The following is a 26,757-nucleotide window of genomic DNA, read 5'->3' on the forward strand; positions in this document are numbered from 1 at the left end:
TAATAACAGTAGTAATAGTAGCAATAATAGTAAGAGCTGCTGTCTGTTAGCACTTGCCCGCTGGCCACTGTGCCTGACCCGATGTCCTTTAATCTGCATCACTGAATCCTCACTGCAGCCCCAGCAGGCAGGCAGCGTCATCCCCATTTTAGAGATGAGGAAACTGAGACTTAAGTAAGGGGTAATGGCTTGCCCAAGGTCACCCAGCAGAGAAAGCTGGATTCCAGTCCAAACCCTTCCGTATCAGGGGCCCGAGCTATTGGATGCTTGGATTTTATCCCCAGAGTAAGGACTAGGGGAGGCCCAGGGTCAGGTAGACATGAGAAAGATTAAAGGACTGGGGTCATGGAGATAAGGGGTGAGTCTAGGGGCCTGATAGAAGCCACTTGAACAACGCCACAGAGCTGATGCCCTTTGGGAACCCTAGGCTGTAGAACTTAACCCACCTCTGTCAGGCCTCTGGAAATGTCCCAGACCTGCAAGGAGGAAGGAAAGGGGCTGCAGAATTGGGCAGGGCCAGCCTTGGGCTTTAAACAGTCAAATGCAAGCTCATGCTGCCACCCTGTGGCTCCAGTGGGCATCACAGGGGTGGACCACCTGTGCATCACAAATGGGCAAGGCCTCCAAAAGCTGGTTGAACAATGGGTGGGCTGAGCCCTGTCTGCTCCCCACTCCCCACCAGGAGTCTGGACCGCCTGGATTCAGTGGACATGCTGCTGCCCTCCAAGTGTCCAAGCTGGGAAGAGGACTACACCCCTGTCAGCGACAGCCTCAATGACTCCAGCTGCATCAGTCAGGTGAGGGTGGCAGGCAGACTGGAGAGTCAGGGGGTTTGAGTACTGACTCCTGTCTGGGAAGAGTACACCCCTGGGCCCAGCCCATGCTGAGTGGCCCCCAGATGTCTGCACTGTGCTTCTGTTTGGTCCTTATTCCTGAAGCCTCCTGTGTGTGTCTCTGCCCCACCGACTGTCCTGTGGCTGGAGAGCACAGTTATGGGGCCTGACCCAGGACCCCAAGGGAGGAAGCCCATACCACCATTGTAAACACAGGATGCCAGCGAGGCACCTGTCGCTTCTCATGGGGTTCAGAACCATGAGGATAGGGAACTGGAGACCTGGGTTCGAGTCCCAGTTTTGTCACTTGACAGTATGAACCCAGGATAGTCACCTCCCCTCCCTGAGCCTCGGTTTCCTGATTTACCAGAGGAAGGTGAGCATTTCTATTTGGGGGCTGTTGAGAGGAATAAGTGGGATTGTGAAGGCAGTGTGCTCAGCAGAGGGTAGCTGCCTTTCTGGTTATTATTAGCATCTTGTGTGGCCTCCAGCAAGTGACTGCTCTACTTTGGACCTCTGTGCCCACCTACTCAGTGGGCAGTTGTGCTCCCAGGCGCAACCAGCTCTGCCTGTGTCAGTGAGGAGCACGCTGTGCTGCACGTTGAATTTGCATGCCACCCTCTCAACCATCAGCTCCTTGAGCCCTTAACCATCCCCAGAGGTGGCCTTGTTATCCATATTCCCATTTCATAGGTGAGGCAACTGAGGCTCAGAGAGGTGAGGTCATGCAGCTAGGAGAAGGCAAAGTTGGGCAGGGATCTGGGGCTGTCCAACCCAGACCTGGACCTCAGCTCCTGCCATGTACTCAGCACTTTAGGGTTTGCAAAGGGAGAACCAGTCAGGACCAAAAGGCACCCCGCATTGTGTGAATGGGGAGATGAGCCCCCCGAGAAGGCAGACGCCTGCTGGTGGTAGCAGTTAGGCAGTGGGGCAGCCAGGTGTGAGTCCAGCCCCCTCTCAGCAGGAATAGGCCACTGTGTGCAGGCCCAGGACCAGGGTTAGAGGACTGCTTAGAAGGTTTTGGGACCCCGACTCCTCACAACTCCATTTTTCCTGGCCTAGCCAAACTCCTTCCCCAGCCCCTCAGACATAGGGAGGAGTAGAGTGCCCCAGCCCAGGGAACCCCCTGCCCCTGCCCCCCTCATCCAGACTCCACCAAGTCACACCTGAACTGCTGTCCTCCCGTCCATACTCAGTGGCCAAATGGAGCTGTCAAAGCCACACCCCTGCTCAAGACCCTCCCTTGTCTCCCACCTCCCGCAGAGGGAAAGCCAGAGTCCTTACTTGGACCTGTGAAGCCCTGTAAGACCTAGGCCCTGCCTCCCTGTTGGACCCTGTCCCTTGCCCTGCTCCAGCCACGCTGGCCTCCTTTCTGCTCCTTATATAGGAGCGTGCCACATCATGCTGCTCCAGGCCCTCTGCATTTGCTGTTTCCTCTTCTCAAATCTTTGCACAGCTGGCTCCTCGCGTTTCAGGTCTCTGCTCAAATGTCACCTCCTCAGAGAGGCTGCCTGTGATCGCTCTGTCTAAAGTAGCCCTCCCAGGCGCTGTTCCTTTACCCTGCTTAACTGACACTGCCTGGAACTAGAATCGTTTGCTTATTTACTTAATGTCTGTCTCCCTCTTAAAACTAGGATCTCCTGGGGGCGGAGGCCTTGCTGTCTTGTTGCCTGCAATGTCCCCAGTGCCTGGCACAGTGCCTGGCACAGGGCAGATGCTCAGTAGGTGTTTGCTGAATGGACGGCGTCCCTCCCTGTCTCTCCCATCCCACCACGTTTTCTCATCTCAGTCTTCCTGTCTGTGTCTGTCTCCGTCTGTTTTTTTCTCTCTCTCCCCTCATTCACATTTTTCTCTGATTGTCTCCAGTGTGTCTCCATCTCCATGTCTGTCTCTGTGTCTGTCTGTCTCTCCACACATCCCATCTCCACCCAGGCCTGGGCCTGGCACCCGGGACACCTTTGCCCTTTAACTACACAAAAAGGCTTATGAATCAGCCAGGCTGGGGGCAGCAGCAGGTCTCACCTACCACCCGCTGCCCAGTCCCAGTTCTCTCCTAGTCCAGGATCCTCTGACCCCTCACAGCCTCACCCCTAGAAGCTTGAGTGACCCAAGCCACATATTTGGCCCCAAAGTCAGAGATATCCTAGGCTGGGGCAGAGCAGGCTCTGGGCTCCATCCCTAATCTGTATCTCCAGGTGGGCTGCCTGCCAGATGAGAGGCAGCAGACAGAGGATACATGGTCACAGGGGCTAGACCTAAAGAAGAACTTTTATTTTATTTGTTTATTTGTTTATTTATTTACTTTGAGACGGAGTTTCGCTCTTGTTGCCCAGGCTGGAGTACAATGGCGTGATCTCGGCTCACCGAAACCTCTGCCTCCCGGGTTCAAGTGATTCTCCTGCCTCAGCCTCCCTAGTAACTCCCACAGGCATGTACTACCATGCCTGGCTAATTTTGTATTTTTAGTAGAGATGGGGTTTCTCCATATTGGTCAGGCTGGTCTTGAACTGCCGACCTCAGGTGATCCGCCCACCTTGGCCTCCCAGAGTGCTGGGATTACAGGCATGAGCTACTGCGCCCGGCCAAGAAGTACTTTTAAACAGCAGATTATAAGTCCTCAGTAATGCCCAGCCCCAGAAGGAGTGAGCCTCCCATCCCTGGAAGAAGCCAAGTGAGACCTCCTAGCAGCTGGGTCCCAGCCAGTCTGGGGAGGAGGTTAGACCAGCCAGCTTCAAGTTTCCTTGCAACCGACCCTGAATCCCCGACCCCAGCCCCAGCCCTGGTCCTCCCATAACCCTCACCCTCTCTTTCGTGCAGATTTTTGGACAGGCCTCCCTGATCCCCCAGTTGTTTGGCCATGAGCAGCAGGTCAGTATGTTTGCCCTTCTCTTCTACCCCAATCCCAGAGTATAGGTCTGGGTCTTAGGCCTGCCCTCTGAGTGGTCCCAGCACCCAGTCCAGGCGGGTACAAGCAGAGCCATCACCAGGAAATCCACTTCCAATGGATGGAGTTTAAGCTCACATTGGTGTCCTGACCCTCCACTCCCTGCCCTTATTGCTTCACCTCTGTGTGCCTCAGTTTCCTCCTTTTGAAGATGGGGAAGAATGAGCTAGGTGCTGTGGATGGGGCAAGAAATAACTCCAGGACTCCTGCCCTTCTCTCTCCTCCCACAAAGCCTGGGTCAGGCCTAGGGAGACTGTTGAAGTTGGACAGGTCAGGGGCTGGGGACTGGTGATATTAGCTTCCAGGTCCCAGCCCCCAGATCCCTTGGCTTTTCTCCTTTCTGGAGCCTCAGGAGGACATTTAAGGATGCTGGGGTGTTGGAGTGAGTGTGGAGACTTTCCAGCTTCACACAGGTTGGCGAGGTTATGCTGCTTACAGCACCGTCTGGCTGCTCTAAGGGCGCCACCTCCCAGACACTCCTTTCCTGCCCCTGGAAGTGTCCCTCTCCTCCCTCCCAGGCCAAAGACCAAAAACCAGGGCAGGAAAGGTACTCTGAGATCAACCCCACTTTGAGCCAGGAGGGTGTAAGGGACTTGTGCAAGGCCACACAACCCACAGGGGCAAAACTAGGACCAGACCTCCAGCTACTGATTCCAGCCATGGCTGCCCCATGTGTCCCTCTCCCCCATGTCACAGGAGCTGTGTATTCCTCCTGAACACATGATTCAAGAAGTTGTTTAAAGAGCCCACAGTGGGCCAAGCTACCTCTTCCCCATCCACCTTTAATAGGCGAGTGGTAAGGATGTGATGCGTTAACATACAAAGCCCCCAGGACAGTGCCTACTACACAGTAAATCCTCAGTGATGCACACACCAGCAGCACTGACCAGCTGGTCTCACCTCTGATGGCTCAAGAGCATCTTAACCAACATTGACAGACTCCACGGAGTTACCTGTATTCGTGGGTAGAGGTTGCTAGGTGCATACTCTCTTGGACTCTATCCTAAGCCTGTGATATGAATTCTCTTATTTCATCTTTACCACAACCCTGTGAAATGGGGACTATAACCCCATTTTATAGGTGGGGAAACTGAGACACAAAGCGATTAAGTGACTTGCCCACATTCATATTGCGAGGAAATGATGGACCAAGGGTTGGACCCATGGCAGTCTAGTTCCAGAGCCATGTGGTTCCTGTGTGATCCCAAAGCAAGACCTCATGCCCCCGGCAGTCACGAGGGTCTCTTCATAACTTCAGGATGCAGTTTTGGAGGAGAAACACCTATCTCTTTAACACTCCTTCTGAGTGAATTTTGGGTTTGCCACGTGGCCTATATTTTAATTTATCAGTACGATACAGTAGAACTTTATGTAATGATGGAAATGTTCTATAATCCACACTGTCCAATAAGGTAGCCACTAGCTATATGTGACTTTATTTATTTACTTATTTTTGAGATACGGTCTCACTCTGTCACCCACGCTGAGTGCAGTGGTGCGATCATGGTTCACTGCAGCCTCCACCTCCCAGGCTCAGGTGATCGTCCCACCTCTACAGGCACACGCTACCATCCCTGGCTAATTTTTTATTAGAGACAGGGTCTCGCTATGTGGCCCAGGCTGGTCTCAAACTCGTGAACTCAAGTGATCCTCCCACGTCAGCCCCGCAAAGTGCTGAGATTACAGGCGTGAGCCACTGTGTCTGGCTTACCTGTGGTCTTGAGCAAGTCAAATGTGGCTCCTGTGACTATGGAACTTTATTTAATTTTAATCAAAAAAAAATTTTTTTTTGAGACGGAGTCTCATTTTATCACCCAGGCTGGAGTGCAGTTGCCCAATCTCAGCTCACTGCAACCTCCCGCTCCAGGGTTCCAGTGATTCTCCTGCTTCAGCCTCCCAAGTAGCTGGCACCACAGGCATGTGCCACCACGCTCGACCAATTTTGAGATTTGTAGTAGAGACGGGGTTTCACCATGTTGGCCAGGCTGGTCTCGAACTCCTGACCTCAAGTGATCTACCCACCTTGGCCTCCCAAAGTGCTGGGATTACAGGCATGAGCCACCACACCTGGCCTAATCAATCATTATTATCATTTTTAAATTTTTTTAGAGGCAGGATCTTGCTTTGTCCCCCAGGCTGGAGTGCAGTGTCATGATCATAGTTCACTGCAGCCTGGAACTCCTGGGCTCAAGTAACTGGGACTTGAGGTACACGCTACCACACCTGGCTAATTTTTATATTTTTAATTTCTTTTGTAGAGCTGGGGTCCCACTGTGTTACCCAGGCTGAATTTTAATTAATTTAAACCTAAATAGCCATACATGGCTCGTGGCTGCCATATTGAAATGCACAGATTTGGCCAGGCGCTGTGGCTCATGCCTGTAATCCCAGCACTTTGGGAGGTCGAGGTGGGCAGATCACGAGGTCAGGAGTTTGAAACCAGCCTGGCCAATATGGTGAAACCCCATCATTACTAAAAATACAAAAATTAGCCGGGCATGGTGGCACACATCTGTAGTCCCAGCTACTCAGAAGGCCGAGGCAGAAGAATTTCTTAAACCCGGGAGGTGGAGGTGGCAGTGAGCCGAGATCACGCTACTGCACTCCAGCCTGGGAGACAGAGCAAGATTCCATCTCAAAAGAAAAGAAAAAAAAAAAGCACAGATTTACAACTTTCCATTCACCCTCCAAATTGAGTGAACACCCATCTAATTGTTTGACCTGATGCAGTCTCAGATGAGAACATGAGCATCTATTTCACGTAGATGAGGAGAAACTGACCCAGAGAAGATAGTGATGGCCTGAGGTTACACAGCTGGGTGGGACACAGCTGGCCCCAGGCCCAGATCAATCTTTTCCTCCACATGGTCAGTCAGCTTGTGCCCCCTCCCACTCTGGCCCAGGCCAACCCCCAGGATGTCCATATCTTTGGCCAACTGACTCCCCAGCTTATCCTCTGTGGTCTTCAGTTACCAACATGGCCTGAGACATGGGTCAGGTAGCCCTTCTAGAACCCTCAAAGAGTATGTGCATGGTGAGACCCCTCAAGGCCCACACCCTTGGCTTCAGATTTGCAGGGTCCTAGACAGTCATTTCTGGAGAAATACTTAGGAACCATCTACACAAAGTTCAATTAGATGCAAGATAGCAAATAGCATACACATCACCATTTTCCATACTGTCCATGGCAGACATCATTAATCAATCCTCACTGCAACTACCCTCACTCCAGTTTTATCTTCTCCCACCAGACAATTGCTTCAGCTTCATCTCTGGCCTCAGCCTCCATTCCAGACCCCTTTCCCAACATCCATTCTGTATACCAGGGCAAGATTAATTTTCCTTAAATACATATTTGGAGTGTTGGTTCTGCCACTTCCTCACTGGGTACCTGTGGCAAATATCTTCCCCTTACTGACCCTTGGTTTCTTTCCTTGTAAAATAAAGGGATTGGACTATAAGATGGTAAATATCCAGCATACCGACTGCCACCCCCCATTCCAACATTCAGGACAGACATTGCTAATTGATTATAGACCTCTTTCACACTAAATTCAGATGTGCCCTTAAAATCTATTAATCAGTTTGGACCCTGATTTTTATCACAGAGTTAATATCCTGAGATATTCCAACTTTGTCCTCATTATAGAGATGGGAAAATTGAGGCCCAGAGAGGTGGGGCTGTTTCTTTAAGGGCTCCATCTGCCCATCACATACCCTGAGTGAGATGGAGCTGGGTGGGCTGAGGTCAGACCCCACAGACTGTCCAGCCCTGCCGTGAGCCCACCACCAAGAACCTCTCCCCCCATGATGGGCAAGATAGCCAGCCCCTCATGCCTGCCTTTGCCTGGACAGGTACGGGAGGCAGAGCTGAGTGACCAGTATGAGGCAGCCTGCGAGTCAGCCTGCAGTGAAGCAGAGTCCACAGCGGCAGAGACGCTTGACTTGCCACTGCCCAGCTACTTCCGCTCCCGCAGCCACAGCTACCTGCGTGCCATCCAGGCAGGCTGCTCGCAGGAGGAAGACAGTGTCTCCCTGCAGTCCCTCTCCCCACCGCCCAGTACCGGCAGCCTCAGCAATAGTCGCACGCTTCCGAGTGAGTACTGTGATGAGGGAAGGGGTTTTTTATCTTTTCAAGGGGACTCTAAGGACCATGCCTGGTGGGCAAGCCTGGGAGGATACAGGGAGGAATCTGTCTCGGGCTGGCCCGCACCAGGGGGATGGTTGGGAGCAAAAGCAGGAGACCTTGGAGCTGAACTTCCAGCCAGTTGGCCACTGGAGCTCAAATGGGGGTCCCAGAGGCAGATGCCACCCCTGGGAGTGTGGGAGGTGTTGGAGGGGGCTGGAGCTTGTGGGGTACTTGGTTGCTCATTGGCTTAGAGCAGCCACCTGCTGTAGTCAGGGCTTCCTGAAGCTTGACCTGCCTCTTGGAATTAGTTCAGGTAGGCAAACCTGTAGGGGAGGTTGGAACCTGGAGAGAAGCCTGCAATGAGGGTGGGGTCTGCACTGAGCCTTCTCAAAGGGATGCGTTTACAGGCTTCTTTCATATTCACAATCAGGGAATACCTTCTGGTTTCTTGGGTGTTTTGTTGTTGTTGTTGTTGTTGATGAGACAGAGTCTCACTCCGTACCCAGGCTGGAGTGCCGTGGCATGATCTTGGCTAACTGAAACCTCTGCCTCCCAGGTTCAAGCAATTCTCATTCTTCAGCCTCCCAAGTAGCTGGAATTACAGGCACGTGCCACCATGCCTGGCTAATTTTTGTATTTTTAATAGAGATGGGATTTCACCATGTTGACCAGGCTGGTCTTAAACTTCTGACCTCAAGGGATCTGCTCATCGTGGCCTCTCAAAGTGCTGGGATTATAGGCATGAGCCACCACACCTGACTGTGGATTCTTGATCTAAATCATCTGAAGATAACCCATATGTGATCAGAGAAAAAAGGGACCCCGTGTAACTGAGCAAGCCATGAAATAATAGAAAATTGCATGTTCTCACTCATAAGTTGGAGGTAAACAATGAGAACGCATGGACACAGGGAGGGGAACATCACACACCAGGGCCTGTCAGAGGGGGTGGTGGGAGACAAGGGGAGGGAGAGCATTAGGACAAATACCTAATGCATGCAGGGTTTAAAACCTACATGATGGGTTGATAGGTGCAGCAAACCACCATGGCACATGGATACCTTATTAAGTATTATTAAGATGGTCAAAAAAAATAAAAAGAAATAATTGAAAATTAGCTGGGCACAGTGGCTCACACCTATAATCCCAATGCTTTGGGAGGCCGAGGCAGATCACTTGAGCCTAGGAGTTGGAGACCAGCCTGGGCAACATGATGAAACCCGGACTCTAAAAAAATAAAAAATTAGCTGGTCGGGTTGGCATATACCTGTGGTCTTCGCTACTCAGGAGGCTGAAGCAGGAGGGTCATCTGAGCCCAGGAGATCAAAAGTGAAGTGAGCTGTGTTCACACCACTGCACTTCAGCCTAGGAGACAGAGCGAGACCTTGCCTCAAAATAATAATAATAGAAAATCAAAACCAAGGGAAAACAGCACAATTTATTGTTTATCAATAGTAGAGAGAGGTTTGAGCTTTCTCTGGCAAGCTAGTTCTCCTCCCTGAGCCTGTTTCTCCATGTATAAATTGAGGGCATACGCCAGACCCCAGGGAGCTCTTAAGCAGATGAAATAATACTGTGCACAGGACATGTTTAGGCAGGGACTTGCTTGTGGTAGGAGCTTGGTAAGTGGTAGCTGTTATTATTGGTTCTCAGCTTCCTGAAAATCAAAAGCAACTGGGGGCTGGGCGTGGTGGCTCATGCCTGTAATCCCAGCACTTTGGGAAGCCAAGGTGGGCAGATCGCTTGAGGTCAGGAGTTCGAGACCCGCCTGGCCAACATGGCGAAACGCCGTCTCTACTAACCATACAAAAATTACCCAGGTGTGGTGGTACACACCTGTAGTTCTAGCTACTCGGGAGACTGAGGTATGAGAATCGCTTGAATCCGGGAGGCAGAGGTTGCAATGAGCCGAGATCGAGCCATTGCCCTCCAGTCTGGGTAACAGAGCGAGACCTTGTCTCAAAGAAAAAATAAAAAAGCAATTGGGGTTGGATTGTTGTAGGAAGAGAGGCACTGCTTCAAGTGCTCAACCCGTGTTTGATGTAAATAAATGAACTTGAATCCCATAGATATTCTATACACAGGTAACCAATTTATTGACTGAATGAACTTCTATTTGCAGGAGGCAGAGCAAGAAACAACTGTCTCACTATTGCCTGTCGCACCCTCTCTGGTCTCCCTGCCCTGCCAATGGGTTATATCTGGGGCAGATCCTTGAACTTTTCCAGTCACTTTTAATATTTAAGGAACAGTCTCGTTTTCAGTTAGTAAGGGTCCAATCTGGTCTGATTTCAAAAATTCATCCTTGTCCACCTCAAATGTCGCACACCCACGGCTAGGGCTTGACCTCAGCTGGGAAGCCCACAGCGGGGAGCTGGGTATGGCGATCGGTGTCTTCTCTGTTCCTTGTTCACCTCTGTCTGTTTCTGGTTCCTCCACTTGGGAAGGGATGGTAGCCAGGGAGGTGTCGTCTGGCATTGGGACTCTCTGATGCCACATGGTGGCTCTTTCTCCCACCCTGCAGGGTCCCCAGTGCTGTCTTTCCTGGCATGGGCAATCTTCCTTCACCTCACTGTTTCTTATTCCCCCTCAGCTTCTCTATCTGGCAGTCTGCCTCCTCCCCACTCAGCTTCTTTCTGCTAGGGCACCTGGCTCTGCTAGCCAGGCATCTTGGGTAGAATCCTTTGAAGACAACTCCAGCACTACTTTCCCTCTTGATGACCACTTAATGCATTTGAAAACAAGGGCCTTTGCCTTTTGGGACTCTGAAAGTATAGACTGGTCCGCTACAGCCTCTAGAAGTATAGACTGGCCTGCTACAGCCTTCTTTCTAGTCCTGCTGTTACCAGTAGCCCTGCCAGCCTCTCCACCTTCAAGGTCTCCAAACAGGAGCTGAGGCCCAGGTTCTGTGTCCTCCAAATCCAGAAGAGCTCTCCCAGGCTGTCCCAGACACTGCTACAATTCCAAAGGGGCCTTGGGTGAAGGATAACATCTCCCATATCCTCACACCCATGCGAAGTTCTCTAAGCATTAAGTGGGCCTGGAGGGATAGACAGCACCCCTAGCAATTCTCTTCAAATAAACCATCCCTCACCAGTTTTTCCAACCCCAGTCACTCATGAATGGACTGAAGACAGGGGATGGGCTACATGTCCCAATACTGCCTGAGTCCCTGTATTGGTCAGCTCTTGCTACAATTATGCTGCATAACAACCAACCACAAAATCAGCGTAATACAACAATTCACATTTCTTTCTCTCTCCCAAGTTTGTCAGTTGGGACAGTTCTGCTCCACATGTCTTTCATCTTCCTCCTGGGACCAAAAGGTCCTCCTGGGATCAGTGGTCTAGCCAGGGCATGTTCTCCTTATGGTGATGGCAGAAGACAGAAGAGCAAGCCTAACTAACCAAACAAGCACATTTCAAGGCCTCTGCTCATGTCATACCTGCTAACATCCTATTGGCTAACACAAGTCATATGACTGAGCTTATAGACAAGGGATGGAGAAGTACCTGCTCACCTTTGTGTAGGAAACTATATTCATATGGCAAAGGGTGTGGCCACAGGGAGGGGTAAAGAATCAGGCTCTGGCTGGGCGAGGTGGCTTATGCCTGTAATCCCAGCACTTTGGGAGGCGGGTGGATCACTTGAGGCCAGGAGTTTGAGACCAGCCTTGGCAACATGGCAACATGGCGAAACCCCGTCTCTACTGAAAATACAAAAATTAGCCAGGCGTGGTGGTGCCTACCTGTAATTCCAGCTACTCGGGAGGCTGAGGCAGGAAAATCGCTTAAACCCAGGAGGTGGAGGTTGCAGTGAGCCGAGATTGCACCATTGCACTCCAGCCTGGGCAACAAAAGCGAGACTCCGTCTCAAAAAAAAAAAAAAAAAAAAAGATTCAGGGTCAACAATTCAGTAATCCATGATCCATTGTCTTGACTGTATTTACTTATGCCCTTTCCATGTAGAAAATGTTTATTCCCAAGACCCTCAAAAATCTCATCAAATCATGAGATTGGATCAGACTCTTAAGATCTATGTCAGGTCTGGATGTGGCTTCTGTTGAACAATTGACTTAATTTTTTAAAGAAACTACTTATCTACCCCACAGTCTAACCCTCCCAACCACACAGCATACACTGGTGAAACAGGGACAGGATAACTGCAGTTAACACTCCTGTTCAGAAAAGGGGAAAATGGAGATTCAGAGACCTACTGATTCACAGCAATTCTGAAGTCCTGAGCAACTGTTGGGCAAATGCGTTAAGATTTGTTGATTAGGTCCAAGTTCTCCCTGGGGTTGATTTTCTAGTCTGTTGTTCTCCATAACTCTTGGTTCTGCTCTCTGAAAGCCCTTACTTCTCCATCAGCATTTTTGGCCACTTCTAAAGAGAACTTGGAGAATATAGCCTTGGGCAGTGGAACACCTTTCTTAGCTTGCTTCCTTCCTAAAGAAAGTTAGGGAACTAGATGTCTTTTACATCTTGAATGGTCTTACTACCTTTAGCCTAAGCTGGTCAATCTTACCCATGCACCTACCTCAAACATTTGATGAGTTTTCTATGTATTTGATTCCTTGTAACTTCAAGTGCCAAAAGCCACACCCATAATTGTTTTTGAGTCCTGCCTCTCTCTTGACTTGATGCTTACTTTGGGCTTCTGTGGGACCATGCCCTTAAGCTTTTGTAGGCCCTTTTGACCAGATAATAGCATCTGCTACCTGGTATCTTGATTGATTGATTGATTGATTGATTGAGACAGAGTCTGTCTCTCTGTCGCCCAAGCTGGAGTGCAGTGGTGCAATCTTGGCTCACCGCAACCTCCACCTCTCAGGTTCAAGCAATTATCATGCCTCAGCCTCCCAAGTAGCTGGGACTAGAGGTGTGCGCCACCACGCCTGGCTAATTTTTGTATTTTTAGTAGAGACAGGGTTTCACCATGTTGGCCAGGCTGGTGTCGAACTCCTGACCTCAAGTGATCTACCCGCCTCAGCCTCACAAAGTGCTGGGATTACAAGTGTGAGCCACTACGCCTGGCTCTAATATTTTTAGAGTGTTAATAAGAGATATTATAACCACACCTTGATTTGATCCTGTTCACATACTGCATTTTAACTGGCCATGACCTTGGTTTGATCTTTGCCCTGAGGATGTATCTTTTTTTTTTTTTTTTTGAGTTTTGCTCTTGTTGCCCAGGCTGGAGTACAATAGCGCGATCTCAGCTCATCGCAACCTCTGCCTCCTGGGTTCAAGCAATTCTCCTGCCTCAGCCTCCCAAGTAGCTGGGATTACAGGCATGCAATACCACGCCCAGCTAATTTTGTATTTTTAATAGAGATAGGGTTTCTCCATGTTGGTCAGGCTGGTCTCAAACTCCTGACCTCAGGTAATCCGCCTGCCTCGGCCTCCCAAAGTGCTGGAATTACAGGTGTGAGCCACCATGCCCAATGAAGCTGTATCTTAATTTGAGAATGGTTTACTGTCTGGAGGGGCTGGAGTTGACAAATTTATTTTCCAACTAAGCAAGTTCTGGTCTCCTTCCCTTTCCTCTAAACACTCCTTGAAAATCGGCTATTTTTTACTTTTTCAGACAGGATCTCCATGTGTTACCCAGGCATGGGTGCAGTGGCACGGTCATAGCTCACCATAGCCTCGACCTCCCGGGCTCAAGTGATCCTTCTGCTTCAGCCTCCTGAATACCTGGGACCAGAGGCATGCAGTACCATGCCTGGCTAATTTTTAAATTTCTTGTAGAGATGGGGTCTCCTTATGTTCTACCAGGCTGGTCTTGAACTCCTGGGCTCAAGTGATCCTCCCACCTTGGCCTTGTAAAAGTCCTGGGATTACAGGTGTGAGCCATGGCACTTGGCCTAGCTATTTCTTTTGAGTTCCTCCTTTTCTTATAAATCTTTTTTTTTTTTTTTAAGACAGAGTCTTGCTCTGTTGTCCAGGCTGAAGTGCACAATCTCAACTCACTGCAATCTCTACTTCCTGAATTCAAGCCATTCTCCTGCCTTAGCCTCCCAAAGAGATGGGATTACAGGGGTGTGCCACCATACCCAGCTAACTTTTGTATTTTTAGTAAAGATGGGGTTTCATATATCATGTTGGCTAGGCTGGTCTTGAACGTCTGACCTCAGGTGATCTACCCGCCTTGGCCTCCCAAAGTGTTGGGATTACAGGCGTGAGCCACTGTGCTTGGCCTTTTTCTTGTGTAAGTCTTTTTTTTGTTGTTTTTTTTTTTGAGGCAGAGTCTCCCTCTGTCACTCAGGCTGGAGTGCAATGGCATGATCTCGGCTAACGACAACCTCCGCCTCCCAGGTTCGAGTCATTCTCCTGCCTCAGCCTCCCAAGTATCTGGGTCCGCACGCATGCACCACCGTGCCTGGCTAATTTTTGTATTTTTAGTAGAGACGGGGGTTTCACCATGTTGGCCAGGCTGGTTTCGAACTCTTGACCTCAAGTGATACGCCTGCCCTGGCCTCCCAAAGTGCTGGGATTACAGGCATGAGCCACTATGCTCGGCTCCTTTGTCTTGTAAGTCTTTAACAAATGCATCCAACAGGAGCAAGCTCAGGCCAGGTACAGTGCTGAGCATGGTGCTATAATCCCAGCACTTTCAGAGGCTGAGGTGGGAGGATCTCTTGAGGCCAGAAGTTCAAGACCAGCCTCAGCAACATAGTGAGACTCCATCTCTACAAAAAAATTTTTTTAGTTAGCCACTGCACTTCAGCCTGGGTGACAGTGCAAAACCCTGTCTAAAAAGAAACAGAGGCTGGGTGCAGTGGCTCATACCCATAATCCCAATGCTTTGGGAGACCAAGGTGGGAGGATCACTTGAGCCTAGGAGTTCAAGACCAGCCTGGGCAACATAGTGAGAACCTGTCTCTACAAAATAAAAACATTAGCTGGGCATGGTGATCGCAGCTGCTTGGGAGGCTGAGGTGGGATTTGCTTAAGCCTGGGAGGTCGGGCTGCAGTGAGCCATGATCATGACACTGTACTCCAGCCTGGATAACAGAATGAGACCCTGTCTTTAAAAAAAGAAAAAAGAGGCGGGGCACGGTGGGTCACACCTGTGATCCCAACACTTTGGGAGGCCAAGGTGGGTGGATCACCTGAGGTCAGGAGTTCGAGACCAGCCTGGCCAACATGGTGAAACCCTGTCTCTGCTAAAAATACAAAAATTAGCTGGGCGTGGTGGCGGGCGCCTATAATCCCAGCTACTCTGGAGGCTGAGGCAGAAGAATCACTTGAACCCAGGAGGCTGAGGTTGCAGTGAGTTGGGATCGCGCCATTGCACTCCAGCCTGGGCGATATGAGTGAGACTCCGTCTCAAAAAAAAAAAGAAAGAAAGAAAAGAAAAAGAAAAAAAGAGGCTGGGCATGGTGGCTCACACCTGTAATCCCAGCACTTTGGGAGGCCGAGGTGGGTCGATCACCTGAGGTCAGGAGTTCAAGACCAGAATGGCCAACATGGCAAAACCCCGTCTTTACTAAAAATACAAAAATTAGCTGGGCACCTATAATCCCAGTTACTCGGGAGGCTGAGGCAGGAGAATCACTTGAACCCAGGAGGCAGAGGTTGCAGTGAGCCGAGATTGCGCCATTACACTCCAGCCTGGGTGACAGAGCGAGACTCTCTCTCAAAAAAAAAAAAAAAAGAAAGAAAGAAAGAAAGGGCACTCCTTAAGACACTTAACTGCCATCTGTTGAAAAACTGTCATGTCACACTTTTTATTGGAATAAGGTCCTTTACTTTCATTTGCCAGAAATTTGTCATAATAATTATATAATTAAATTATGTCTGTGGGTGAATGGCTCCCCCCCCCAATATGTAGCATCCTTGATCAGTATAAAACTTGTACAACCATATATGGCGAGCCTGCCCAAAATCACTCCCTCCACAGACGAACACCAGCACACACAGGCACATCCTCACCACTGCACATCCAGCCACTGTGTCCCTGCAGGGTCACCCCTGCTCAGAAGGCTGCCCCCTTACTCCTCAGCATCTGTCTCCAAGGAGTGAGCAATCAGGTCCTGTCCCCACCCCCAGGGCTGTTCTGAGCCCTTACACTGCTGAGGGGCATGAAGGCTCTGTCCCTCTCACAGAGGCATCTGTGCAGGCCAGTGGGTAGATGTGGGGGAGCGGCAGTTTTGAGGCAGTGAGAGCCCCTCTCAAGCAGGGCATGGGCAGGGTGAGGAGCTGCCTTCCTGCCCACCCACCCACATGTGCCTGGCCAATTCCCCACTGCCAGTGCCACTACTGCTGTCCCCTTCTCCCTCCCCCTGTCTGACCCAGATTCCACATTCCAGAAATAGCTCTGGCAGGTGACTGGCAGGCGGGGTCAACTCTAGCTGGAATGGTGGGAGAAGCAGCCGCTGTGGATGCGTGCCCCTCCCCAGCCAAAAGACCTATCTAGAAGGGGGTCTGGGGGTGCCATCACTCCCCAGTCTGCCCCCTCCTGCCTCTTCTCTCTCTATGCCTCTGAGAAAAAGAAGGAGAACAGCCTCCCTCCTCCTCCCTCCCTCCTCTTACTCTGCCCGTCTCCCTCTCTTTCTTCCAGCTTACCCTCCCTTCCTCTTCCTCTTTCTCCCCCCACCATCTTTGCCTTCTGTCTGTCTCCCTCAGTTCTCTGCTTCTCCCTCCCACCCTCTCTGCCTTCCTTCCCTCTCAGTTTCTCGCCCTCCTCCCTTCCTCCCTTTCTGTGTCTCTCCCACTCCCTCTGAATCACAGGGAGGCTGTGATGGCAGCCAGGGGCCTGGGCAGGCACGGTGGTGGGCTGCAGGGTGTACCCCCATTCCTGCCAGCTGCATTCTCTGCACCTGAGTGTGTGCAAGCACACAGGCACACACACTTGGGCTCATTCCCTGACAGTGCTTGTGGCTCTAGGCTGAGCTGGGATGGGCTCCAGGCCTGGGAACCACCCTTGCTCCTTGCTCAGAGACCCTGAGATCTGTGTCACTCTGAGTGGGCTCCTGCCCTTCCCTGGCTTCCCTGGGCCTCAAAGTCTCTATCTGTGTTGTGAGGCCTTGGTTTGGGGACCCACGGGTACCTCCCATCTGTGACAATCCGGTCACCAGCTGCTATGCCTGCCCCGCTTTGTCCCATCTTCCATCCCCCAGCTTCTTCTCTGACTGACTCCCCTCCTACCCCTAACCACACCCCCACACTCCATATACAGGAAGGGAGATTGATAAAATTGCAGTACACAGTCAACCCTCCAGTCAACCCTGTCCTCCAACCCTACCCTGGGCCCACCCGTCCCCTTACTCCACCACAGGCTCTTGTCAGCCCAACCCATCTAGTCCCCACAGTGTCAGGGCTAAGAGGAAATTCAAAGACCATCATGTCCAGAGATTGCAAATGGACTTCAACCACGTGTCATCTCTGATCCCTGGAGCTCAGTTCTGAGATTTGGTTAAGCAAAGAAAGGTGCCACCATCAATTCGCGATGTCTGCTGTAGCTAGAAGAGTTACATACATCTGCAATTCCTGATCTATCCCACTTATCCCAACATGCACGTGCACACACACACACACACACGCACACACATTTACAGATATTTCACAAATGTCAGCCTAGAGAAGGTGATTATCTATCAAGGTCAAATCACCCAGCGTGTAGGTCAGGGAGCTGTTTCCTACCCGGGTGTGCCTGACTTCAAAGCCCTGAGTTCTCCATTGTCCCCTGTGCGTGGGAGCCACCCAGTCCTGGTAAAGAGTACAAGCATGGGTGATGAAGGTGTGTTGCAGGACTTGCAGGGGAAGTCCTCTAGCAACATGGGCAGGATGGATTAGAGGCTGAGAGGCCCCTCACAGCTTGGTGCAGTGGTCTAGGTAAGTGACAGTGAGGTCAGGACAGGGGTCATAGGGTCAGAGAATAATGGGAGGACCCAGGGGGCCTCCCTAGAGTGAGTAATGAGGAACCAAAATTCCCTACTGCTGGAACAGGCGCCTCTCCACAGAGGATGCTGGGCCAAAGGCAGGCTTCCTGTCTGGGGTCCACCAAGCCTGGGACTAGGACATGCCTGATTAATCGAGTGCCTACTGTGTGCTGAGTATATGGATCCTTACTCTTCCCTGTCCCTGTTTTTGAGACAGTGTCTCACTCTGTCACCCAAATTGGAGTGCCATGGCACGATCACAGCTCACTGCAGCTTTGACCTCCTGGGCCCAAGCAATCCTCCCACCTCAGCTCCCTGAGAAGCTGAGGAACCACAGGCACATGCCACCACACCCAGCTAATTTTTTTTTTTTTTTGAGACGGAGTCTCGCTCTGTCACCCAGGCTGGAGTGTGGTGGCTTGATCTCGGCTCACTGCAAGCTCCGCCTCCCGGGTTCACGCCATTCTCCTGCCTCAGCCTCCCGTGTAGCTGGGACTACAGGCGCCCGCCACCGCACCCAGCTAATTTTTTGTATTTTTAGTAGAGACGGGGTTTCACCGTGTTAGCCAGGATGGTCTTGATCTCCTGACCTCGTGATCTGCCCGTCTCGGCCTCCCAAAGTGCTGGGATTACAGGCGTGAGCCACCGCACCCGGCCCCAATTTTTAAATTTTTGTAGAGACAGGGTCTCCCTATGTTGCCCAGGCTGGTCTTTTTTTAATAATTTATTTTTTTGAGACGAAGTTTCACTCTTGTTGCCCAGGCTGGAGTGCAGTGGCGCAATCTCAGCTCACCACAACCTCTACCTCCCAGGTTCAAAGGATTCTCCTGCCTCAGCCTCTCAAGTAGCTGAGATTACAGACATGTGCCTCCATGCCCGGCTAATTTTGTATTTTTAGTAGAGACAGGGTTTCTCCATATTGGTGAGGCTGGTCTTGAACTCCCGACCTCAGGTGATCCGCCTGCCTTGGCCTCCCAAAGTGCTGGGATTACAGGTGCGAGCCACAGCGCCCGGCCCAGGCTGGTCTTAAACTCCTGGGCTCAAGTGATCCTCCCATCTCAGCCTCTTGAAGTGTTGGGATTACAGGTATGAGCCACCATGCCTGGCCTGAGTCTGCTTTTCTTTTCTTTTTTCTTTTTCTTTTTTTTTTTTTTGAACAGAGTCTTGCTCTGTCACCCAGGCTGGAGTGCAGTGGTATGATCTCGGCTCACTGCAACCTCTGCCTCCCAGGTTCAAGCTATTCTCCTGCCTCAGCCTCCCGAATAGTTGGGACTACAGGCGCGCACCACCATGCCTGGCTGATTTTTGTATTTTTAGTAGAGATGGAGTTTACACCATGTTGGCCAGGCTGGTCTTGAACTCCTGACCTTGTGATCCACCCGCCTCGGCCTCCCAAAGTGCTGGGATCACAGGCGTGAGCCACCACACTCGGCCCAGAATCTGCTTTTCAATTGGTGCCCCCAGTGATCTCTATTCAGGGTGTCAATCATGGTCCACAGTTTGAAAAATCTTGCCTTGGTCCAGTTTCTCTCCAGGGAACAGATAGGGCTGGTGAGTCCCAGAGAGGGAAAGGGACTTGTTCAAGGTCACACAGGGAGTGTGTTATTGAATTTGGGAGGGTGGAGATGGAGGTGGAATAATGATATTTCATCCTGTGCTGTATGTGCTGCCTTGGGTCGTCCGGGCCCATAACAAATGTACCTTATTTTTTTCCTAAGTAAATCAACCTTGGCTCACACCTGTAATCTCAACACTTTGGGAGGCCGAGGTGGGAGGATCGCTTGAGCCCAGGAGTTCAAGACCAGCATGAGCAACAGGCTTTTATTGTCTCTATAAAAAATAAAAATAACCAACTTAAAGTGAATAGTACAGGCGTAGCATAAGTGACTGAGGATGAAGTAAACTATGACCTTCAAAGTGCTTAGCACAGTGCCTGGATTCAAAATGGTTGGCTAACCCTCAGTTCCATTTATTATTTTTACACCTTAATGCAAAAACCATGACAGTGGTATTGGAAATATTACCATCTTCGCCAGTCCTCAAAATATTTTGATATGTCAAAAATTCTTGTCTCCATTTTTTGGAAAACAGATGCGAGAAAGGGAAGGACTTGCCTAGGTCACCCAGCAAGGCAGATCATGAACAAGAGTTGGGTCTGCGTCTAGCAGACCTACCATAGGTGCGGCCTGGAGAGATGAGGCCCACAAGGCAGTGACAGGACCTGGATTCACTGAGGAGAGGGGACTCACGGGGTAGAAGCCAGCAACCGGGAAGGCAAGGAGGTGTGAAGACACCACCTCCTGCCAATCGGGCTCGAGCTGGTGGTCACTTTGCCCTCCATGAGATCGTAGGTGTGCTTGTTTTATTTTACGCAGGAGGAATGGAAAGCTCAGGGAGGTTGAATGCGGATGTTGTTCAAAATCACACAGGCCTCCAGAGGCGGAGCCGGGATTGGAACCCAATCTCTAGCACTCTGGGTTAGCAAAGCAAAAGGAAGGATGCAGTGGCGAGGACAGCTAGAAACACCTAGGACGCAGAGCAGCCAGGATCGGAGGGTCAATCTGACTATGCAGGGATGAGAGGGCCACCTCGGGCAGCTTCCTCGGAGCCTCGGTTTCCCCCCTTACAGCGAGGTGTCGCCGGGGTGAACTGGTGGGAACTCCCGCCTCGGTCCACCTCCCGCACAGAGCATGCGTCGCGTTCCAGCTGGAACCGGTTTGGCTAGGCGGTTTGAGGGGCGGAGCCCCCCGTCCTCGGGCATGCGCGTGCCGACGTGGGCGCGCGCTCCTTTCCTGGGCCGCCCGGCCTGGGCGTGGGCCGGACGCGGCGGCCCGCGCGCCTGCGCACCAGCCCGGCTGCGAGCGGCGGGCCACGTGCCAAGCGGGCTGCGCGCGCCCCCACCCGGCCCGGGAGTCCCTGGCGACGCGCGCGCGGCTGACGCGGGGGGCGGGGCGGGGCGGGGCAGGCGCGGGGCTTTAACCCGGAGGCCCCGCCCCTCGGGCGTACAAAACCGGAGCCTCGGGCCGGGCTGCGTGAGGGAGGAGGGTGAGTGCCCGCCGCTGGCCGCAGCTGCCGCCAGTCCGTCCGTCACTCCGTCCGTCTGTCCGGTCCACGTCGTCGCCGCCGCCTCCTCAGCCCGGACGCCCGGGGCCCGCCCAGCGCCGCCCGGAGCAGCCGCGGCCCCGCGAGGAGACGGGCGCCGCCCCCGCCCGACCCGGCCCTGCCCCGCCCCCGCCCTCTTCCCCGTCTGTCCGTTCGTTCGTCCGTCAGCGCTTCCGTCCTTCTGTCCAGCCGCTAGTCCTCCGGCCCGTGTCCCCGCTCCGCCCGCTTTGTCTCTCCCCGGCTCGCTGTCTCTTTGTCTCTGCCCTCGCGCTCCCCCGCAGCCCCTCCCTCGCTCCCCATCTCCGGTCCCCTTCTCAGAGCGCTCTTCAGCCCTCAGAGCCGCCCTTTCTGGGCGACCCGATTCTTCGGGACTCCCCCTCAGAGCACCCCCAGATCTTTTGCGGCTCCCCTTGAGAACACCTTCCACTCTCCCCAAGGGTTCCCCGTGAGCTTCTTGCACATCCTTTGGGGGTTCTGCACCCCAAATAGCTGGGGTCTCGCCTCCTCTGAGCCCCCATTCCCCCTGGGCTTTCCCTCTTCTGGGTATTCCCCATATCCACTGGGAGCTCCTAGGTCCCTTGGGGTCTTTCTCCTTGGGACCCCCCCCAGTATGTCCTCAGCTCCCTGACTTCAGGAGCCCTTCTCTGCTTTCCCCTGGTTTGTCGCCTGTCGCTGTCTCTCCTTGTTCTCTCTCAGGTCTCCGAGCATCCCCACTTTTTGGGATCGGGGTCCCCTGCTTTGCTCTCCCTGCCCCTCTGTGTCGCGACATCTGTTTCGGTGGTCTCACCACTCTGTGTCTCTTGCGCTGAAGGTCCTTCTTTGAGCCTGCTTCTTTGCCTGGGGCCCTTGGTCCCCCCCTTGCTTTTTCTGCCCCAGCCCCCTGTCTCCCCTTCTCTCTGCTCCCTGTCTCCCTCTCCCTTTTTCTATCTTTGCCGGGTCTCTGGGTCTCTGACCCCCATCCGGCCCTCATGGCTTTGTGTCTGGAGCTCTTGAAGCAATGTGAGTGGTGGGGTGTCCGGGTCGGGCCGGAGTTGGCCCGCAGGCTGGCCGCGGCCGAGGCTCCATGGGGTTGGCGCTGGGGCAAGGGCTGGCGCTGGGGCAAGGGGGCTCTGGGGCCTCCCACAAAGTGGGGGGGGGAGGAAGGAGGGGCCAGGCTGTCTGGCGGAGGAGGGAGTGGGGGGCCTTCCTGCTCTGAGGCTTCTGCTTTAGTTGCTTGAGTGTGTGGAGGGCACCACGGGCTGGGCATCCCTGCCCACTTGGCCCCGCATGGCCTGGCACTTTGTGATCGCTTGTGGGCAGGCCGGGCTATTTTGGAGTCGGCAGGATGTGATATCATTTGGACGTTTATTTAGCCCCGGCTGGGTGTGGGGGCTGCGTTCTTGCCAGCTTGAGTAATGAAATTTCGCAGGGGGGGTTTGGGGCGGTGGTCAGCCTCCTAGGCAGCTAGGTTGTGGGGTTCATGGCCAGAACTTTGCAGAACACCAGAGTGGGCAAGTGAACAAAGGTCTGTGCTGCCTGGATCTTGCTGAGACTCGATTCAGGATGAGCAGGGAGAGGACTTCTTAATCTGACCACCCCGAGGATTGGCTTTGGCAGTCTAACCTCTGGGGCCTTGGTTCTGCCAGGTTCAAGTTGTGTAACCTTGAGTGAGACCCTTGTCCTCTCTAAGTGTCAGTTTCTCCATCTGTAAAAAGTGGATGATTGTGCTGGCCTCACAGGGTTGTCATGACGATCAAATGAAACATCTGTAGGCATGCTTTGTGAACTGTCAGCTTGTCTTTAAACAACCCCATCGAGGGAGAGGAGCTTGCCCAAGGATAAACAGCTGGCTCGCTCCTGCCAGAGCTGGGACAGGGATCCAGGCCTAGGACACTACAGTCCAAGGCTCTTTAACCTCCTCCCCACTGCCTCCTGGTTATTAGGGAATGCACCTGCCCTTCCAATAGAGCAGGGAGACGGCTGTTTCTTAATTCAGGCCCCAATCCTGCTTGCTCTTTGTTAGTCCGTTTGTAAAGATAGGTGGGCGTGCCCATCGGGATGTCTGTGCTGGGGGACAGTTGGATTTTCCATGTTCCATCCCATTGTTGTTTAAGGGTGGGCCCTGCTTGGACAGTGGCACTTGGAATAAAGTCACTTTGTAGTTGTGAGCCTTGGCTGCTTTTCCTGCTTCCCCTGCAGAGGAGGGGAACAAAGGCCTCAGCTGAGAGAGGCTCTGCAGAGAGCTGGGGTTTTCTGTCAAGGAGCTTAGGATGTTCTAGAACTTTGGTGCAGAGAATGAGATCAGCTGTTCAAGCGCCTTGTCTTACAGATGAAGAGATGAGGCCAGAAGGACCAAGGACCCACAGAGGGTTGAGCCAGGACTTCTGGGTCCTGTTCCATGGCACTGCCTCTGAAGAAGTCACTGTCATGCTGTTATCACCTGCCCCTGGTGTATAATGACAATCTCTAACATCCTTTGACCTTTTTACTGTGTGCCCTGTGCTTGGTGCTTTACTTCAGCTACTCGCAGTGGGAAAGAAGAAGGGCTTGGTCCCTGGCCTGGAAGTGAGGGGTGCAGGATCCCAGTCCCCACATCTCACCCACTTTTAGGGATGTCACTTTCCTTTGGGCTTCAGCTTCCTAATCCATAAAATGGTAATAACATTCCTAATCCTAAGACTGATTCTGAAATCATGGAATCCCTCAAGAATTGTGTGAGCAGCGGCTCACTCCTGTAATCCCAGCACTTTGGGAGGCCAAGGCAGGCGGGTCACTTGACCTCAGGAGTTCGAGACCAGCTTGGGCAACAGGGCAAAACCCTGTTGCTCCAAAAAATACAAAAATTAGCTGGGTATGGTGGCATGCACTTGTATTCCCAGTTACTTGGAGGAGGCTGGGGCAGGAGGATAGCTTGAATCCAGAAGGTCAGGAGGTTGAGACTGCAGTGAGCTGAGATCGTGCCACCGCACTCCAACCTGGATAACAAAATGAGACCCTGTCAACCGGGCGCAGTGACTCACGCCTCTAATCCCAACACTTTGGGAGGCCGAGGCAGGCGGATCACTGGAGGTCAGGAGTTCGACATCAGCCTGACCAACATGGTGAAACCCCGCCTCTACTAAAAATACAAAAATTAGCCGGGCGTAGTGGCACACACCTGTAATCCCAGCTACTTGGGAGGCTGATGCAGGAGAATCATTTGAACCTGGGAGGCGAAGGTTGCAGTGAGCTGAGATCGGGCCATTGCACTCCAGCATGGGTGACAAAAGCAAAACTCCGTCTCAAAAAAAAAAAAAAAAAAAAAAAACTGTTCCAGAGAGTAGAAACTCTGGGTTTCAGAACCACAAATGCCTGGTTTTAATCAGTCTCCGTCAATCACTGTGTTTGTAATCTTGGGCAAATTATTTCTTTGAGCTTCAGTTTTCTTATCTGGACTCAAGATTTATACCACAGGATTATGATGAGGATTAAATGAGATTATGTATTTTTTAAAATATAGTACACAGTAGGCACTTAATAAATGTGAACTTTCCCTTCCCAAAAACATCTGGGTGACTTTTCTCTTTGTAGGAACTAGACAGAAGCCCAGTCTCTCCCTCCCCCCACGCCCTGTGGTTGAGGTTCAGGCAACTAGGAAAGCACCTGTGACTATTCTAATAGTAATAGGAGTGATCTTCTCATTTCTCCCAGGCTGTGTGAGGCATTGTGTAATCAGCCAGGCTCTTTCCCGACCATTGTTCTCCACCAACAGGCCTGGAAGTCAGAAGCCAGTGGAGTTCTCCCTGTTTCACAGGTGAATGAAAAATAAGGGGCCCAGAGAGAGACAAGGACCTGCTCAGGGGCCCACAGCCACAGCAGTGTCAGGCAGGCTTGGAGCCCCGGCCTCTTCTCCACAGCCCACAGATTTATGGGTTCTGCCTGTTAGCATACCCCCTCAGGCCGCCTTCCCTGGGTCTGTTCCCATTTGTTCTGGGAGGAGGGTTTTCTTGACATTTCCCCAGTCTCTGAGCTCATCTTGAATTTAAAAGGAGGCTATTTGGAGGCTGGGTGGGGACTGAGTCACCACCTCCCCTGGCTTTCTCATCCTGAGCAGCAACCAGACACACCCAGAGGACCACTGCTGGAGACCTGCGGGTTGTAAACGCCACACAAGCTTTCTTCCGAGAAGCTCAGATGGGCTCTTGGGGGCAAGCTGCAGTTGTGGTTCCGTATGTATGTATTCCTTCCCCTAGCCACTTTGAGAAGTTGTTGCCTGTCCTTTCCTGCTTCAGCCTTTATTAATGCTGTCCTCTTCTCCTGTAGTACCCTCTCCCCCTAGAGGCCCACATTGTCAAATGCCGCCTTCCCCAGGAAGTCTCTCCTTGCTGGCTCTGGAGTCCCACCAGGACTCCTGAGTATGCTTAAGGTATGACCTTGGCAGATCACGTCACCTTTCTGTGCCTCAGTTTTCTCATACATAAAATTCAGGTTTCTTGTCTTTATAAAGCTCCATCCCTAGACACACTCATTTGTCAGATCTGGGGGCAGGAATCAAATGCCCCTAGGTTTTTAAACCAGCCCTCTAGAGGATGCTGGTGCTGAGAGCCTGTCAGCTACGACCTGGGAAAAGCTGAACTGAGAGGATCCTGGGTTTGTATGACAGCCTGGCTTGTTGCTGTGTGACCTTGGGTTAGTCAGCTTTCTGTGCCTCAGTTTTCTTCCCTGTCAGATTGGGATGGAAATGAGAACTCATGTAGTAAAAGCCCCTCGAGAAATGGCAGTCATCACCATCATCAGCTTTGTTTTGCGTGGGGATTGGTGGTTTTCAGAAGTAAATCACCCTTCCCCTACTTGGTCCTGGCAGCAGGCACTGTCAAGTCAGACTGGGCCAGGGTGCGGGCTGTGGAATTGAACAAATTGAACACCTGAGCAGGAATGCAATCTAGTCCTTACAGGAATGTAATGAGGTTGATGAAGTGTGTGGTATGAATCTCTCTCAGGTTCCCAGATTTCCCAGACCTAACTGTGGCTGCCTTTCCTCACTCAACCTGTGCTGGAATCAGCTGTGTTAATAGACAGACCCACCCATTCTTAGAAACCAAGGCTACCTTAAAGAGAAATACAAGCTACATTCTAGAGCTAAAACATGGCTGTTGTTCCACAGCACGGAAGCAGGCCCAGGGACGGGGAGGGATGCCTAGGATCCCAGAGCAAGACTAGAGCCACAGCTCTGCCTCCCTGCGCCGGGCTCCCTCGTCTCTGTACATCGCTGGCCTAGATCCCCAGGTGGAGAACTGGAGCCCTGAGGTCTGGTTTGGCCAGTGAACAGTTTCCTCACAGGACAGAAGCAAGAGAAGTGGTCCCTAGTGGTCAAAGCGGACTCGTCCTGGAGCTGAATGAGGCTTGGAAAACAACTCCTTTTCTGGGCCCTGCCTTCCTAGCCCTGGGCCAGGCTCTGAGAGGATGGGGATTCATAGACAGACAAGGCCTCTCTGCCCTGAGGAACTTATGGTCTGACAAGAAGACAAGCCTGCAATTATGAGAGACTGTGTGACAGTCTGTAATTAAGTGTCTGCTGAGGAAAAGCATTGTCTGAGAAAGAAGTAGTAAGCATGAGCCAGAGGAAACAAGAGCCCTTTGAGGGGGGCTGGATTTGCAGAGGCAGAGGGTGGTGCTGACATTCCAGGGAGGCGGAGGTGGCAGAGGGCATAGCTGGATAAGTTTGCATTTAGGGAAACAGTGAGTGTGCTAGTTTTGCTGAGGCATCAGGGCTCTGGCTGGAAAATCTGGTCGAAGCCAGGAGGTTGTAGGCAGTGTTAAACAGCTGAAAAACAGAGGCACCGGGGAGCCATGAAAGGTTTTAGAGCAGAGGTAGCACAACTGGAGGACTTTTTCCAGAAGA

The 26,757-nt window shown here is 52.0% G+C and overlaps 1 protein-coding gene across 6 annotated transcripts in view; it reads left to right on the plus strand.

The window, feature by feature from the left end:
* DLGAP4 (DLG associated protein 4) overlaps positions 1–26,757 on the plus strand; it is a 230,765-nt gene that overhangs the window by 137,376 nt on the left and 66,632 nt on the right. For 2 of the 6 annotated variants that reach the window (XM_007964068.3, XM_073009472.1), the window contains 3 exons: positions 683–797; positions 3,651–3,701; positions 7,633–7,873. In XM_007964068.3, coding sequence (XP_007962259.2) covers positions 683–797; positions 3,651–3,701; positions 7,633–7,873 — 407 coding nt within the window. Of the gene's footprint in view, positions 1–682; positions 798–3,650; positions 3,702–7,632; positions 7,874–20,796; positions 20,841–20,993; positions 21,897–24,566; positions 24,670–26,757 lie in introns of those variants that run through there. The other 4 variants (XM_007964089.3, XM_037995031.2, XM_037995032.2 and 1 more) reach the window with 4 other exon arrangements.

The sequence above is a fragment of the Chlorocebus sabaeus genome, chromosome 2 (assembly GCF_047675955.1).
Source record: "Chlorocebus sabaeus isolate Y175 chromosome 2, mChlSab1.0.hap1, whole genome shotgun sequence".
NCBI lineage: Eukaryota > Metazoa > Chordata > Mammalia > Primates > Cercopithecidae > Chlorocebus > Chlorocebus sabaeus.